The following is a 15,261-nucleotide window of genomic DNA, read 5'->3' as shown; positions in this document are numbered from 1 at the left end:
GTCTTATGGAGCGAGTGCAGGCTGCGCAGCTTTCGCTGAAGTCAGGAGAGCAAGAGGGATCGGTGTGCACCGATCCCTCTTCTTCTCCTGGCTTCAGCAATAGCCACGCAAAGCCTCCTGAGCGCAGCAGGAGCGCTCCTCCCGCTGCGCCCAGGAGGCTTTGCATTGCAAAGAGCCTGAAGAGGCTTGGCACGGCTATCCCAGAAGCCAGAACAGCAAGACGGATCACTGCTTTCACTGCGCAGCGATCCCTCTTGCTATTCTGACTTCGCTCTGCTGGAGAGGCACTGCGCAGCTTTCCCTCTCTGCGCAGCACCTCTTCAGTGCTGAAAAGGCTCCATGCAGAGAGGGAAAGCTGCCCAGCGCCCCTTCAGCAAAGAGCCCCTTCCGTTTCTCCTGCCACTTCGCTGAAGAAGGAGAGAATGTTTTTTCCTTGTTCTCCTCCTCTAAAGCTACGTGAGTTTTATGGACGGGTGTGTCTTATAGAGTGAAAAATACAGCGTTTTAAAAACTCCATCTCAAGGCCTAGGAGACTAAACTGACAGTCCTGCCCAGGGCTGTCATTTTGAGTCATATGTGGTTATTTCCAAATCAGCAGGTCTTGGATTAGGATGCCTAGGGGCTAATAAGGGAGCTTAAAATATTAGAACATTAAAACATTCCAGCTGCCATAAAACTCAGGGAACAAGCTGTGCTATTACAAAGACTAAGACCTCAGATGCAAACTCTAGATAATATTTTAGAAACTAAGAGCTAAACCACATTTCTAATGGCTGTCATATTCGTATTGTTTATTGTCATATTCGATTGTTAATTCAAACTTAATTCTATTGTGTTTTATGTTTGCTTAGTACGGTATGTGACTCTGGTCTGGGACCGTAATAAATTTTATTATTATTAAAACATTCCTGTTATAAAATTAACCTATTCCTGTGGTGGGGTGGGTGGCTGAAAGATAGGAGAGAGGAGATAATGCCAGTGCAGTTGGCATTGCTTGGCTGACTGCAAACATTTAATAATAATAATAATAATAATAATAATAATAATAATAATAACAACAACAACAACAACAACAATTTATATCCCACCCTCCCCAGCCGAAGCCAGGCTCAGAGCGGCTAACAACAGTAAAATATACAACATTCTAAAATCATTTCATTATAAAATCAGCTCAAATCAGATTAATGGCAACCATTGGGCTAGAGTTCTGTGAAGATTGCCAAAGGAGGGGGTCAGGCTGTGGCTTGGCCAAAGGCCTGGTGGAACAGCTCTGTCTTGCAGGCCCTGCGGAAAGATGTCAAGTCCCGCAGGGCCCTAGTCTCTTGTGACAGAGCATTCCACCAGATCGGGGCCACAGCTAAAAAAGCCCAGGCTCTGGTTGAGGCCAGCCTAACCTCTCTGTGGCCCAGGACCTCCAATATGTTTTTGTTTGAACACCATAAGGTCCTCTGTGGGGCGTACCACGAGAGGCGGTCCTGTAGGTACGAGGGTCCTAGGCCATATTGGGCTTTAAAGGTTAAAACCAGCACCTTAAACCTGATCCTGTACTCCACCGGGAGCCAGTGCAGCTGGTATAGCACCGGGTGAATGTGATCCCGCAGCGAGGACCTCCCATTTGTCTGTTTTGTTTTATTGTGTAGTTGTTGGTGCTTATTGTTTTAATAATTTTATGTAATTATATGCATGCAAGGTCCTCCTGAAAAACAATACATAAATACAGTAAAATAAATCTTTCTATAAACCATAATGATTTTGGTGCACCAAACAGTACTGGCTAATCTTAAACATTAACAAAAAAAATATATCCCAGGGTTAAACATGAGTGTAATGAATAAGTTGAGGCTATAGAATTTGGTAGGTGTTCCAAGACTGCCACCTTGTGGTTAATATCAAGCACTGCTAAAATTCTTTAAATAAGCATCTTTTCAAGGAAAAGCATTATCCCAAAAAACTAAGGTACCTTGAGCCCATCGGTAAAGCTGCTCATAAGCAGTCTCTTGAAGCAAAGCCATCTGTTCCATAATTTCTAGGCTGCAAATTTAAAACAATTAAATGCTTTAAAAAAGTGTTTTATGAAAATAAAAAAATCTTTAAACACATAATAATCTTTAGAGCTATTTCCCCATTCCAAATATATTCACAGCCCACTTTATACAGCTTAAACTGAATGATGATTAGAAGAGCTTGGATTTGATATCCCGCTTTATCACTACCCAAAGGAGTCTCAAAGCGGCTAACAATCTCCTTTCCCTTCCTCCCCCACAACAAACACTCTGTGAGGTGAGTGGGGCTGAGAGACTTCAGAGAAGTGTGACTGGCCCAAGGTCACCCACCAGCTGCATGTGGAGGAGCGGAGACGCGAACCCGGTGCACCAGATTACGAGTCCACTGCTCTTAACCACTACACCACACTGGCTCTCCAACCATTACTACTTCAACCATTGCTTTGTAGTTGTTCGGTGAGAACTCACCCTGATCTCTGCTGGTTTGTGCGCAAAAGAATCTTGACATCGTTGTGAATTTGTTTTACTCTCCCCAATACCTTAAAAAAGTCCTAGGAAATGCAAGATTGAAAGTCACTGGTATTTTATTAATGCAAACTGTCCACACAAAAGTACACTCATACCTCCGGTTGAATGTGCTTCTGGGTGAGCGCGTTCAAGTTGCGCTCCGCAGCAACACGGAAGTAACGGATCACTTTACTTCCAGGTTTCACCGCTTGCGCATGCGCAGACGCTCAAAATGACGTTACACACATGCGCAGAAGCGCCTAAATGTGACCCGCGCAGGCACGGGTTATGTTTGCTTCTAGATGCGAATGGGGCTCTGGAACGGATCCTGTTCGCATCTAGAGGTACCACTGTATTACCAGATCAGGCCATAAACTTTCCAGTAAAAGGAATTTCTAGTAGGAGGATAGACAAGATCTCAATGCTAAACAATGCAATACTATTATTAATACTAAAACAAGAGTTTTACTTCACAACCACTATCCCAAACATAATTTCTCCAAATACACATCGAGGTATGTTTTTGCCTACATTTAAAGACAACCACTAGGCATGGTCTATGAGTTAAGTCATATTGTATCCTTTCAAGGAAGCAGGTCTGCCATACACCCACAATTTTGCGAACACAGCCAGTACTCAGCCCTTGCAAACAGTGTCCAGGTGGAAATCACCGAAATGTCCAGGAAAAACCGGACATATGGCAGCCCATGCCAATAGAGCAGATTTTTGACAAATTTCATTTAAAAATAGCTCAGAAACACACACACACACACTCTTTAGATTTTACCCCCAAAAAAGTGCAACAACTTTGGGCAGAACTAAAGAAAGCTCCACAACTTTGTCAAAAACCTCAACAACCATTGTGTGCCAGGAGTTTCACTTTTTGAAGATTTCTTTCTTCCTTTTTATTTGTAGGACTAGAAGAGTGTGTGTGTGTGTGTGTGTGTGTGTGTGTGTGTGTGTGTGTACATGCACGTGTGAAAGAGCGTGTAAATGGATGATAGTATTTTGATTTTTTTATAGGTAGAACAGGGAATCATGCAGACACAAAATTATGGGACTAACACAAAAAATATACCTACAAGCAATTAAAAACTCATAACCTATAACTCATAACGAAGAAGTAAGGCTTAGCATATAGAGAATGCTTGACAGGCCTTTTAAATATATAACTGATGAACACAAGTCTTCAGTAACAAATATGCTTAACTTACAATTTCAGCATTAATATGCTTAGCCCATGAGTTTTAATATGAAAGTGCTGGTGAATGCCTTGGTTTAAAATGTCTTGGTTTAAATAGGAAACGCACAATATGAAAGGAACAAGGTAAATGGAATAGAGTGATTCCATCTCAAGAGCTAAAGCTAGAATATTATTGCTGTCCAGTCTCGTGGTACTTACCTCTGTAACAGGCCCATCTCTTGTGCTTCGAAGGACATTCATTTCTTCTGGAGAAAGCTGGAATTCTGCTATGAAAGCATCTGCTATCTGTGCTTTCAGTTCTAACCTTTGGCTGCAATTAAAAGGTTGAAATTTGAAAATGGGTACTTATAGCACAGTCATATATGTGTGTCGACTCGGATTTAAGTCCCAATGAGTTCTATGGGGCATACTCCCAGAAACGTTTGTCTTGAATAAGCCTTATACATCACTACTTCAAAATAGAATATATAGATAGGTAAAGGTAAAGGGACCCCTTTACGTGGGGTTGCAGCACTCATCTCACTTTATTGGCCGGGGGAGCTGGCATACAGCTTCCGGGTCATGTGGCCAGCATGACTAAGCCGCTTCTGGCAAACCAGAGCAGCGCACGGAACGCCATTTACCTTCCCGCCAGAGTGGTACCTATTTATCTACTTGCACTTTGACGTGCTTTCGAACTGCTAGGTTGGCAGGAGCAGGGACCGAGCAACGGGAGCTCACCCCATCGCGGTGATTTGAACCGCTGACCTTCTGATCGGCAAGCCCTAGGCTCTGTGGTTTAACCCACAGCGCCACCCGCGTCCCGGAATATATAGATAGAAAGAAAAAATAGAGGTTGAAGTGTAAATGAAACTATATTTGAAGTGAAATATCAGAAGAAATTTATTAATGGGTTGGAACCAGAGTGTCCAGTCTGTGAAAGGAACAGCTACGTCTGTCCACAGAGGACACCATAATCCAATGGAGGTTCTTCATTGCAGGAAGGTGGTGGGAAGGCAATATTCACCAGTTTTTCTTTCCTGCAGCAGCCCTCCAGGGTACCCCAACCATATGCATAGATTTTCAGGGGGGCACTGGGGGAAGGAGGAATAAGTGAACAGCGTATCTCTGGCCCCTTCTTCCAGCATAAGCAGATCTTCACTGAGCATAGGTCTGGATCCGACCCAGAAAGCAGAATCAGTTTCAGATATTCTGATAAATGTGGTAAGATCAGATAAATGGTACAATTGGCTTTTTATACAAATTACACTGGGGTGAGGTGGAAGGGACGCAGGTGGTGCTGTGGGTTAAACCACAGAGCCTAGGACTTGCCGATCAGAAGGTCAGTGGTTTGAATCCCCGCGACGGGGTGAGCTTCCGTTACTCGGTCCCTGCTCCTGCCAACCTAGCAGTTTGAAAGCACGTCAAAGTGCAAGTAGATAAATAGGTATGCTCCGGCGGGAAGATAAACGGCGTTTCCGTGCGCTGCTCTGGTTCGCCAGAAGCGGCTTAGTCATGCTGGCCGGAAAAACTGTCTGCGGACAAACGTCGGCTCCCTCAGCCAGTAAAGCGAGATGAGCGCCGCAACCCCAGAGTCGTTCACGACTGGACTTTACTGGGGTCCTTTACCTTTACCTTTACCTTTTTACACTGGGGGGGGGGGGGAGAGCACTCTGGAAATAGGATTTTAATCCACTGAAGAAAGACATCCAGCGATCTATGCCACTTCAGTGTATTAAATACGTAGCCCCAGTGATTCACATTGAATCATCCAACAATATAATGACACAACAAGCAGGAAAATAATACCCACTTAATAAATTAAGCATCTCAAGAAACTGCTACTTGAGTGTCATTCAACCAGCTTTATACTTACATATCAGTACTCAGTGAGTAAAAGCTAGATGTTGGCCCCTAACAAAAAAAATGACTTGCTATCCTCCTTTGCATTCTTGGCAATTTCTATTATTGAGCTAATTTGTTTTAAATTACATTGCATAACTGAGTTTGCTGAACATAGCCTGATTAGCTTGTCTACTTAAATAGTAATGAATAGATATCCATTCTTATTGAGAAACTGAAAAGTCTAAGAACCATACTTCTTTAAAGTTCAGAAACTATACTAGGAGGACCTTTCAATGCTCGCACAATATTATGCAAAGTGAGTTAATGCGAAATTCTCTCATTCTGAAACTTCTGTGGTTAGAAAAAGGGAAAGATGCATATCCCGTGGCAAACATCTGAAGAACAGTTTTATAAAAATGACCACTGGAAGTAGCACTAAGGTAACTTCATTTTGTACAAATGTGGGAGAATCCAGAAAAGCATTCTAATTTGACATAAATATAACAAAAGGGGCAAATACATACTTCTCTGCTTGAAGTTTAGTTGTCTTTTCTATTAAATCCTGGGTTTGCTCCTTGGTTGCCTGGAGTACAGACCAGAATAATTACAGTTAAACCCCATTAAGGCCTTAAGGTTTATTTCTACTTTTTCATGTTCTGTTTCAACAAAATTATAAGTCATTTAAGCACAGCAGAACAGTGAACAGAAAGGCAGTTAAGTTTCAGAAACAAAGAAAGCTACATTTTTCTTAACCTGGCAGAAAGGCAGAACCCAATATATGCACTTTCTGTATTTATATACCATGGGTAGGCAAACTAAGGCCTGGGGGCCAGATCCGGCCCAATCACCTTCTAAATCCGGCCGCCGGAAGGTCCGGAAATCAGCGTGTTTTTACATGAGTAGAATGTGTCCTTTTATTTAAAATGCATCTCTGGTTTATTTGTGGGGCACAGGAATTCGTTCTTTCCCCCCCCCCCAAAAAAAAATACAGTCCAGCCCCCCACAAGGTCTGAGGGACAGTGGACTGGCCCCCTGCTGAAAAGGTTTGCTGATCCCTGTTATATACAGTAGACTCGCAACATACACAGTGGTTTCATTACAGAAATAGTGCATAAAGGCAAAATGGTGCATAGTCAAAACACACTGGGTGCAATGGCAGGTGGGATTGTCAAAGTTTCTTTGTCCGGATGCCTGCTTAACCCCTTTTTTCCAAGCAGGTAAATGTGCACAAAGTAAATGTGCTTAAGTTGCATGTCTACTGTAAGGTAAAGGTAAAGGGACCCCTGACCATTAGGTCCAGTCATGGCCGACTCTGGGGTTGCGGCGCTCATCTTGCTTTATTGGCCGAGGGAGCCGGCGTACAGCTTCCGGGTCATGTGGCGAACCAGAGCAGTGCACGGAAACGCCATTTACCTCCCCGCTGGAGTGGTACCTATTTATCTACTTGCACTTTGACGTGCTTTCGAACTGCTAGGTTGGCAGGAGCAGGGACCAAGCAATGGGAGCTCACCCTGTCGCAGGGATTCGAACCGCCAACCTTCTGATCGGCAAGTCCTAGTACTGTCTTCCTAATACTAGAACTAGGGCCCAGTGCAATACAGAAGTGTAGCAAGTGTGCTAGAGTGCTGGTTTGGGTTTGTGGAGATGCAGGTTCAACTCTTCACTTAAGACATGAACTTGGATCAGTCACCCTTTCGGAGCCTAATCTACCACATAGGATTCTTGTGTGGATAAAAAGGGAACCCATTAAAGGAAGGGTGGGATAAAAATCATAGAGTTGTTCAACTGGAAGGGACGCCAATGGTCATCTAGCCCAACCCCCTGAAATGTAGGAATCTCAACTAAAAGCATTCATGACAGGTGGCAAATGTAACAACAACATATCCGCCCCATTTACCTGACAACAATATTGATGATCCCATCAAACTGATCATAATGATTCATAGGAAAAGTGTCTTTGAAACGTTACCTGGGTGATTTACATACACACAAGCCCAGAATAACATGCACACAGAGCTCTTATGCATGCAAAATGTCCTATTAATTTTAATAGATGGAGTAGATTCCTGAACAGTGAAGGGATCCAAACACAGACCTTCTTTTGCCATAGAAATTAATGGGGACCTCTTTTCATGCAGGGGATCCTCTTGTGCCTTAGACTTCCTATGGCTGTAAAAAAAGAAATCTTCACACTGGGATCAAAAGTGATCTCTATGTGTTGTACAGGGGGAAAGTACTGTGCTGTTGAAACTACCAAGTCCCAGTGTGCCAGAAATGACCACATCTGCACACACACCCATTCTTTACCTTCAAGTGATTGGTCATGTCCTGGCAGCAGTTGCTCATAAACTTCACATCTTCATTTATGCTTTCAAGTTCCTGAAAGAGCACAGAAACAGACAAGTAGCCTAAAACACTAGAACTCATATTGAGATTTGCATTTTCCACATTTCTCCCCACCCCCACCCCCCGATTTTCTGAAACACCAGAACTATCAGACAGTTTCCCTAACAAACATAATCTTCACTGTTATATGATACAATCACTGATAAGAATATCCAATGATTCTTCCTCCCTGAAGCTCCAGATTTGGTTTTTCAGCGTTGGGAGAAACTGGATGCGCAGCAGTATAAGAAAGCATTATAGTGGTACCTCGGGTTAAGAACTTAATTGGTTCTGGAGATCTGTTCTTAACCTAAAACTGTTCTTAACCTGAAGCACCACTTTAGCTAATGGGGCCTCCTGCTGCTGCCGCACGATTTCTGTTCTCATCCTGAAGCAAAGTTCTTAACCCAAGGTACTATTTCTGGGTTAGCAGAGTCTGTAACCTGAAGCATATGTAACCTGAAGCCTATGTAACCCGAGGTACCACTGTACACACTCTTAGCATTCGTGCTTAACAACAAGTGCTGGATAGCTCCAGAGATACAACTAACGGTGTTGCTCTATACACATCTACTCAGGAGTAAGACTCATTGACTTCAATGAAGCTGTCTCCCAGGTAAGTCTGTAGTACAGGATAGCAGGCAACAATAGTAATATCTAAAGAAAATTTGTGGTGGCAAATGGAGATCTGGTAGTATTTTATATAGATTTTGTGAACATGCTCATAGCGGGTGTTGAACTGTGGCCAATGAGAGTGCCCAGTGAGAGAGGCACCCCTTGATAGAGAAAAGTGGAGGAAAAGGATAGCTGTCAGTATTTTTTCTAGAACCCAACGTGTATGCATGAAACAAGACACTCTGCGTCTCATCTTACTCTTAACAAGATTGTCTTAACAAGTTCCCTGTTTGGCCAATGTGGTTGTTTTTTGCTTTCTGAACATGAACGTATTTAGCCACAACCAAGTCTAATCCAGTTTCCCCATGATATCTTGTGTGCTTCTTTTATCTCTCCACAAATTAGCCAGGTAATAATAATAATAATTTATTATTTATACCCCACCCATCTGGCTGCGTCCCCCCAGCCACTCTGGGCAGCTTCCAACAAAACACTAAAATACAATAACTTATTAAACATTAAAAGCTTCCCTAAACAGGGCTGCATTTAGATGTCTTCTAAAAGTTTGGTAGTTATTTTTCTCTTTGACATCTGGTGGGAGGGCATTCCAAAGGCGGGCACCACTACCGAGAAGGCCCTCTGCCTGGTTCCCTGTAACTTGGCTTCTCGCAGCGAGGGAACCGCCAGAAGGCCCTCGGCGCTGGACCTCAGTGTCCGGGCAGAACGATGGAGGTGGAGATGCTCCTTCAGGTATACTGGACCGAGGCCATTTAGGGCTTTAAAGGTCAGCACCAACACTTTGAATTGTGCTCAGAAACGTACTGGGAGCCAGTGTAGGTCTTTCAAGACCAGTGTTATATGGCCTCGGTGGCCGCTCCAAGTCACCAGTCTAGCTGCCGCATTCTGGATTAATTGTAGTTTCCAGGTCACCTTCAAAGGTAACCCCACATAGAGTGCATTGCAGTAGTCCAAGCGAGAGATAACCAGAGCATGTACCACTCTGACGAGACAGTCCGCGGGCAAGTAGGGTCTCAGCCTGTGTACCAGATGGAGCTGATAAACAGCTGCCCTGGACACAGAATTAACCTGTGCCTCCATGGACAGCTGTGAGTCCAGAATGACTCCCAGGCTGCGCACCTGGTCCTTCAGGGGCACAGTTACCCCACTCAGGACCAGGGAGTCTTCAACACCTGCCCACTTCCTGTCCCCCCAAAACAGTACTTCTGTCTTGTCATGATTCAACCTCAATCTGTTAGCCGCCATCCATCCTCCAACTGCCTCCAGACACTACCATAGAACCTTCACCACCTTCACTGCTTCCGATTTGAAGGTACAGTAGAGGGGAACAGAACCAAGCAATGGAATTACCAGCCAGTCATTTGCCTCAGGGACATATAGGTGGGTTTACAGAGGCCCTTGACTGTCAGCTTCCTGCTGGACATTTAGAGCATTAATGAATAAAAATGGCATACCTCTTTCACTTGCTTGAAAATGTGAACAAATTCTTCATTTATAGCTAAGCTGCGATGTTCCATATCTCCGCGTAGATTTCTTCTGGTACGCAGGCTATTTTCTACAAAAAAGACTGAAAGAGCCTTGAGCGCTTCTAACATCTCCTATAAAAATATATAAAGATCATGTTGACAGTTCATATACAAAATGGGACTTCTTTTTTTAAAAAGACACACATCAGAAGACACAGAAAACATCTTCAGTTTTCCAGATAAATCACATTTTAACAATGCTAAACTATCTTTACAATATAGTTTACAATAGCAAATATATAGATTAAATACTCAACGTATTTTTGAATATAAACATCAACTTGATATAATTATGCCATAGGCAACTCAATCAACTAATTACTTGCAAGTAAAGCTAAACTCTGTCCTCTACTGTGAAGACCAATTCTAGGTCACCAGTCCAGCTTGAGCTGCATTCAACTAGGAGTTCCAGATGGGAATGCTCATTCCTATCTGCAAGAGATTCCAGGCATGTCCAAAGTCTGTTTGGGAGGCTGAATCTGGCCTGCAGGTCGGTTTAATCCTGCTTGCTTAATAAACTGCCCAAGCCCCGTGGCAGTTTATTTCCTGGGGTAAAAAAATCCTAAAAAAAGCTCAACAACTTTGGTCGGCCCTCAAACATGTTCACTTCATCAAATCTGGCCCTCTTTGAAAAAAGACACCCCTGATGTATTCAGTCAGTTCAGTAACACCTGTCAATTCAGCTCATTCAAGCATTTTAAACTGCCACTCTTCCTCGGTGGGTACCGTATTCATTCTCCATGCCAATAAGATTCCAGCCACAGTGGTGGCATATAATAATTTTGCTTTTGTTTTTTAGGGACTTCTATTGTTTCCGTTCCCAAAAGGGTTGTCTTGGGCTGGGGTTTTTGTTTTGTTTTTTAAAAAATCTTTTTAATTCATTGTAAATTACTTCCCAGAATTCCCCGATTCCTTTACAGGACCACCACATGTGGGGAAAAAGGATCCCTCTCTACTTCGTTACATTTCCCTGCCTTTTCAATGGTGATGTCTAGTCTTAAAAAAAAAGTCTCATTTATAATTTAATCAATTTGAACCCCTCATTGCCTGCGAGTAAGCCCCGCTGAGCTCAACGGGGCTTACTTCTGAGTAGACCTGGTTAGGGTTGCGCTGTTGTTCACTAACCAGCTAGAAAAGGGGAATCCGTCAACTAAGCCGGTCATTTTTAAAGAACCACCCTAGAGAAAAGAAACCACACGAACGACGCCTTCCCTATGGCTCTGATTCGCAAAACCGGTGCCTGTTTCTCAGATACGGCAGGACTGACAACAGGTCGCCCACCTTGTCCGTCTCCAAGCGCGTCTCCAGCACTTTGCGGAGCTTGCGAGAGAGAGGGTTGGACCCGGGCCCTCCAGACGACCCTTGCGAGGAGGAGGAAGCGCCCCCCGACGAAGCAGCAGCCCCGGCTGCGAACGGTTGCAGCGACCGCTGCTGGTCTTCAGCCGCCGCCGCCATCTTTGCTCTCTCCCTCCTGCCCTGAGGCCGCCGTGGCGGAGGCGGCGCCGTCACCCGGACCGGGAGCGTCGCTGCACCGGTTCCCTCCACCTCCCCGTGGCCGGAGACAAAGAGTTCCGCCCTGCAGTGTTTCTCAAACTCGGGTCTCCCGCTGTTGTCTGACCACGGGTCCTGCTAGCTAGGGATGCTGGGAGTTGTAGTCCAACAAGGAAAGCTGGGTACAGTGGTACCTCGGGTTAAGAACTTAATTCGTTCCAGAGGTCCGTTCTTAACCTGAAACTGTCCTTAACCTGAAGCACCACTTTAGCTAATGGGTCTTCCTGCTGCTGCCGGAGCACAATTTCTGTTCTCATCCTGAAGCAAAGTTCTTAACCTGAAGCACTATTTCTGGGTTAGCAGAGTCTGTAACCTGAAGCGTATGTAACCCGAGGTACCACTGTACAGTCATACCTTGGGTTGAATACACTTCGAGTTGAGCGCGTTCAAGTTGCGCTCCGTGGCAGCCCGGAAGTAACGAAGCGTGTTACATCCGGGTTTTGCCGCTTGAGCATGCGCAGACGCTCAAAATGATGTCACGTGCATGCACAGAAGCAGCAAAAAGTGACGCGTGCATGCGCAGACGTGCCGTCGGTAGTTGCGTTTGCTTCTAGATGCGAACGGGGCTCCGGAACGGATCCCGTTCGTATCTAGAGGTACCACTGTATGAGGGAGGTGGGTGGTGCTGTGGTCTAAAGCACTGAGCCTCTTGGGTATGGGTAGGCAAACTAAGGCCCAGGGGCCGGATCCGGCTCAATCGCCTTCTAAATCTGACCCGCAGACAGTCCAGGAATCAGCATGTTTTTACATGAGTTGAATGTGTCCTTTTACAGTCATACCTCGGGTTACACACGCTTCAGGTTGCGTTTTTTCAGGTTACGGACCCACTGAAACCCGGAAGTACTGGAACAGGTTACTTCCGGGTTTCGGGGGTTGTGCATGCGCAGAAGCGCTGAATCACAACCTGCGCGTTCACAGACATGCCGCTGCGGTTTGCAAACACTGCGGGTTGTGAACATGCATCCCACACAGATCACATTCGCAACCCAAGCATCCACTGTATTTAAAATGCATCTCTGGGTTATTTGTGGGGCATAGGAATTATTTCTCCCTCCCCCCCCAAAATATAGTTCGCCATCCGCCCCAAGGTCTGAGGGGCAGGGGACAGGCCCCCTGCTGAAAAAGTTGGGCTTGCTAATTGGAATGTCGGCAGTTCAAATCCCCGCAATGGGGTGAGCTCCCGTTGCTCTGTCCCAGGTTCTGCCAACCTAGCAGCTTGAAAGCATACTAGCGCAAGTAGATAAATAGGTACCCCTGCAGCGGGAGGGTAAACGGCATTTCTGTTCTCTCTGGCACTTGTCACTGTGTTCCGTTGTGCCAGAAGCAGTTTCGTCCTCCTGGCCACATGAGCCAGAAATCTGTCTGTGGATAAACGCCGTCTCCCTCAGCCTGAAAATGAGATGAGCACCACACCCCATAGTCGCCTTTGACTGGACTTGCTGGGAATGTGGGCTTAGGCGAGCACATCTTTGTTTGAGGCTGTCCTGCCATGTAACGCTCCAGATCTTTCTTACACAGCACATATGGAAAAAATAGTACCCTTGTAGAAAACAAAACAGAACAATAAAAGATACTGTGTACATTGCAAAAAGGGGAGTTGTTATTGTAATTAACCAGACCTTAATCTAATATGGTATTTACAAAAATGAATTCCAAAAATCGTTAAATTTGTCCATTGCAAGTCTATGTTGGTGCACAACTTGTTCATGTGTAGTGAGTTTGTACATACCATATCTTTAAGCCAATCATTAAAGGGAGCTGCATTTTTATTTTCCCAGTTCATCAATACCTGTCTTCTTGTCATCGTAAGGACACGAAAAGTCCATGCATATTGTCCCTTTGTTAGATTCCATGTCTTGAGTATGTAATTCCAAAGGATATATTCCTCTGCAAATTTAAGATTGTTCTGTACAGTTACGTTTATCATAGACCTTCATCTTTGTATTGGTGGTTAACATCACATTTTCCTTGCCAATACACATGTCACCAATGCTGATGCATGGAGTTCTGATGACGTCCTGACCCAGGATGTTGGTCTTTGTCAGGCTAATGGCGAGGCCAAACTTGCGCAAGACAGTTGATGAGTCTCAGTAGAGCTTCCTCAGAGTGCATTGTCAAGGCCACATCATCTGCAAACAACAACTCTCGGTTAAGAGAGATGTTGCATTTTCCTGGAATTTGAGAGATTAGATTAGAAAAATCTGGTAAATTGCTGTCTCCATAGTTAACATACTTTGCATTCAATAATTTGCAGTCCTCAGGCCAATAAATGTAAAGAAAAACAGACTCTTCATCATTTTATGGAACAGTAATTACTAAAATAAACCTTCCAGTAGCACCTTAAAGAACAAACAAAGTTAGTTCTTGGTATGAGCTTTCGTGTGCATGCACGCTTCTTCAGATACACAGATACACAGGGTGTATCTGAAGAAGTGTGCATGCACACGAAAGCTCATACCAAGAACTAACTTAGTTGGTCTTTAAGGTGCTACTGGAAGGAATTTTTTTGTTTTGACTATGGCAGACCAACATGGCTACCTATCTGTAACTAAAATAAACCTGACCAGAACACACACACAAACACACGTATGTATATTCATTGTTAGGAACTGTCTGTATGAATAGTATGATATTTTCTGTGGGTTATATATTATTTGTAGTGACATATTAATGTGTTGTGCATTATGGGATATCTGTTTTTTATTAAGTCTTAATAAGAGACTTGTTTCACCCTAGACAAAGTGGGCTCAAAGTGGGTCATGAAAGGTTCTGCCACCATAAATTTGCCAGTTATTACAGTGCTCAAAGTAAGATTTGCTTCTGCTGCAGCGTACTGACATAGCTACCTCTCTAGAAGAATTAGCATTTATATAGTGCTCTGGAGTATACAAAGCACTCCACATGTATTATATTGTAATTCTTACCTTAACCCTGTGAAATAGATCTGTATTATTATCCTTGCACTGGGAGTGGGGCTACCTAATAAGTTCATACCAAAAGCACAATTCAGACCAGAGGCATCCTAATCAATCTCTTGGTTACTACACCAGCTTATGACACTAAAAGTTATGGCCCCTCCAACATTTTTCTGATGAAAATAGGGATTTCAAATTGTTAGTGGGTGCTGAGCATGAGAGTTTCACAGATAGCTGTAGAGCTGTCCTTTGAGGCCATATCTCGCACCTCCTTTCAGCAACATCCATGCTGCCTCTACAGTGGCCTCTCAGGAAATAAGAGGTGCTGCTGGTCAGTGTGGTGTGGTGGTTAAGAGCGGTGGAGTGGACTTGTATTCTGGTGAAACGGGTTTGCTTCCCTGTTCCTCCACATGCAGCTGCTGGGTGACCTTGGGCCAGTCACACTTCTCTGAAGTCTCTCAGCCCCACTCACCTCACAGAGTGTTTGTTGTGGGGGAGGAAGGGAAAGGAGAATGTTAGCCGCTTTGAGACTCCTTTGGGTAGTGATAAAGCGGGATATCAATTCCAAACTCTTCTTCTTTTTCCTCCCACCCCTAGGGACTGCCCTCTGGTGTCTCCTGGGCTTTGCACTCGCCCAGTGTGATTCAGGGTGGGCCCATTTCAATCCCACAACAATCTTTGATTCCCACTTCAACCATTGATGAAGACTGATT

The 15,261-nt window shown here is 44.3% G+C and overlaps 1 protein-coding gene across 2 annotated transcripts in view; it reads right to left on the bottom strand.

Annotated features, from left to right (window-relative positions):
- Positions 1–11,607, bottom strand: part of COG6 (component of oligomeric golgi complex 6) — a 31,905-nt gene extending 20,298 nt beyond the window's left edge. Inside the window, exons 1-7 of one of the 2 annotated variants that reach the window (XM_083730323.1) lie at positions 11,364–11,607; positions 10,011–10,154; positions 7,846–7,917; positions 6,063–6,121; positions 3,913–4,024; positions 2,472–2,554; positions 1,961–2,031 (exon numbers count right to left, since the gene is read on the bottom strand). In XM_083730323.1, coding sequence (XP_083586449.1) covers positions 1,961–2,031; positions 2,472–2,554; positions 3,913–4,024; positions 6,063–6,121; positions 7,846–7,917; positions 10,011–10,154; positions 11,364–11,537 — 715 coding nt within the window. In that variant the 5' untranslated portion in view covers positions 11,538–11,607. Of the gene's footprint in view, positions 1–1,960; positions 2,032–2,471; positions 2,555–3,912; positions 4,025–6,062; positions 6,122–7,845; positions 7,918–10,010; positions 10,482–10,566 lie in introns of both variants that reach the window. The other variant, XM_083730324.1, reaches the window with a different exon arrangement.
- Positions 11,608–15,261: the final 3,654 nt, after the last annotated feature.

Source organism: Podarcis gaigeae (genome assembly GCF_964106915.1).
Source record: "Podarcis gaigeae genome assembly, chromosome: 3".
In the NCBI taxonomy this organism is placed as follows: Eukaryota; Metazoa; Chordata; class Lepidosauria; order Squamata; family Lacertidae; genus Podarcis; species Podarcis gaigeae.
The sequence above is the reverse complement of the archived record's forward strand: the minus strand, read 5'-3'. Positions and strand labels throughout refer to the sequence as shown.